This window comes from Engraulis encrasicolus, chromosome 21 (genome assembly GCF_034702125.1).
Source record: "Engraulis encrasicolus isolate BLACKSEA-1 chromosome 21, IST_EnEncr_1.0, whole genome shotgun sequence".
In the NCBI taxonomy this organism is placed as follows: Eukaryota; Metazoa; Chordata; class Actinopteri; order Clupeiformes; family Engraulidae; genus Engraulis; species Engraulis encrasicolus.
This window is the reverse complement of record NC_085877.1, coordinates 517,501-520,000: the sequence shown is the minus strand read 5'-3', so window position 1 is coordinate 520,000 and position 2,500 is coordinate 517,501. Positions and strand designations below refer to the sequence as shown.

General features: G+C 43.4%; 1 protein-coding gene across 1 annotated transcript in view; it reads right to left on the bottom strand.

Annotated features, from left to right (window-relative positions):
- sorcs2 (sortilin-related VPS10 domain containing receptor 2) overlaps nucleotides 1-2,500 on the bottom strand; it is a 417,025-nt gene that overhangs the window by 111,190 nt on the left and 303,335 nt on the right. Inside the window, exon 4 of the mRNA XM_063187064.1 lies at nucleotides 1,097-1,261. Within this exon, the coding sequence (XP_063043134.1) occupies nucleotides 1,097-1,261 (165 nt within the window). The remainder of the gene's footprint in view (nucleotides 1-1,096; nucleotides 1,262-2,500) is intronic.

Sequence of the window (2,500 nt, the reverse complement as noted above, 5' to 3'; positions counted from 1 at the left end):
TGTTCAATGTTGAAAAACCCATTCTCAAGCCCACAAAATGTGTTAATGTTTTGATTTCATGCCTCACCGCGTACCTCTAAGGGAAACAGATTGACTATATGTATTATATAGCATATATATATATATATTTTACTGATTTATGTATAGTATCGCCAGCTCAATACTTTGTTTGGTTAAGCTGATGATTTTCTGCCGTAACTAAGACAGATGAATGAGTCACCTTAGCATATTTTCTGGTAGCTGAGAGATCACTTTCTAAACAGTCCTAAGAGAGCGTACAGTAAGGTACTGTAAATGCACATAAGCCCTTGGCGGCCATTCTCTTACTCTTTGCTCTACAAGTGTTGACAGTAGTAAACAAAGCTTGTGGGATCATATTAAACAATGACACTGGCTATACAAACAAAAACAACCCACAGGGAGATGTCACCAGCTCAGACAGAAACCGCACATGTCACATGCTAATTGGCATGAGCTGGATCAGTAAGCTGGAGAGAAGAAACACAAATCTTCCACCAGGCAGACGAGCTAATTAGCAAAACCACATGTGCTCATGCAAAAAGGAATACATGACAGGGCTGTCCTTTTCACTAGCTGAGTTGTTTTGTCTTGACCTTGGTTGTGTTTCTCGCAAGGCGTCATTAGCAAGTTAGCAACAAGCTGATGAGTAATTACATTGCAACCGACAAAGTAGCAACTGTAGTTAGGAAGAACGCTTCTGAGAAATGTGAGCATTGCAGACTAGCCCCCCATTACAGGCTTTGGCTCTATTGATAATTTTCGATCTTTCCTCGTCAATCACAAAGAGAATAATTGTGAGTGATGAGCTTGTCTTTCTTTTACAGTTGAGTTGTAGCATGTATTCAAATGTATGCAAAAACAGCTAGGGTTCTACTCCAAAAACAAGGCTAAGTGATACACCTAGCTGAGTTTACCTACAGTACATGTAGTAAACTTGCTAATAGTTCGCCCACAGGTGTCATTTAGCTAAGAAAAATAGGTCAAGGTTAATTTAATTTGGTTTACTACTTAGCCAGGATCTAGGAATACTCCTAGGTTTGTTCATCGCCCTTGCAAAACCAAAATGGCGGCTCACCTTGGCGTCTTTGCTGTAGGCCAGCATCTTGTCCTCATCCTTGGGGTGGAAGTGCACCGTGTCCACCCGGAAGCTGAGCGGCTGGCGCTGGAAGTTGGCGCCTTCGTCCGTGCTGATGAAGAGCATGTGCTCCACCTCATTGATGTTGTGGCTCACCAGGATCACCTGCAAACAAACAGACAAACAAACAAACGGTTAATCAATAAACAAGGGGATAGAGTGTAGATATTTTTTTGTAGGCCCTTAATGCACGCCGTACCATGAGGCACGCTGTAATAGTCATTTAAAGTTTAATTGCCATAGTACTACTCTACTATGACATAGCACGGGATCTTTAGTAATGCGCTATGACTCGGCCATTGCCATTCTGGTAACAACAGATTTATAATGCCGTGTTTTAACGGGTTAAAAAGAAAATCAACTGTGCGAGAACGTACAGTCTGTAGACATTTAAGTCGTTGTGCTTTTTAACGGAGCACCTCGAGAGCTTTACATTTTCTCTCTCAAGAGCGTCACATTCTCCCAGACACTCGGAGGCAGACAGCTGTCATGATTGAAGGTGTCAGCCAGCCAGCCAGTCAGCTCATCAAGCGCAGCGTGTGGCTTAGTCTCCCCAGAAGGACACATCAGGCCTAATCAGAAGGAGGAGGATTCAAACCAGTGACCCCTGCAATTGCAGAACGGCTCCGTCGACACCTCTTCCGAAACTGTTTATGTAATGAAAGAGTTCACAGTGTCTAGTTTTTTTTATTTGCTCCTTATTTACCGACTTGCTTCATTTTATTCCACTTAGTCTTGGCTCCAGACAGACAGAGTTACGTAATGGGTACAGTTGGGTGATTTTTTCCCCTGAGTTTGTTTGTTTATTTATTTATCTATTGGTTGTGGAGGTGTTTTTTTAAAGAATCTTCCAAGGTGTGAAAAAAGGAATAAGGAGGTGCTACAAGACTGAACTCAGTACAGACTGGACGATGCTTTATGTTTTTAAAGCCAGCTGAATTTCAAATCAGGTGGCACTTGGTGGAAAAACACAAGTGTGGCGGGTTAATTTGATTCAACCGAATCCTCCAACTCCTTACTTACAGAATGTTCTCGCTCTTCGAAAGCCTGTACGCTCTCTCTCTCTCTCTCTCTCTCTCTCTCTCTCTCTCTCTCTCTCTCTCTCCCTCTCAGGAGCGTGACGCTAATCGAGGATTTGCATCAGAGTCCGCATGACACCACTTGGAGCCTCGGCGGCCCGCTGTCGCGACATCCTATCGATTAATCATTTAACGGTTTATAGACCATAAAATTAACGCATTAAAAGAGTAGGCCCAGGAGAGAGAGAGAGAGGGTAAAGAGAGAGAGGGGTGGGTGGGTGAGGGGTGAGCATTACTAATCACCAAAACACGCCAGTCAGACGCC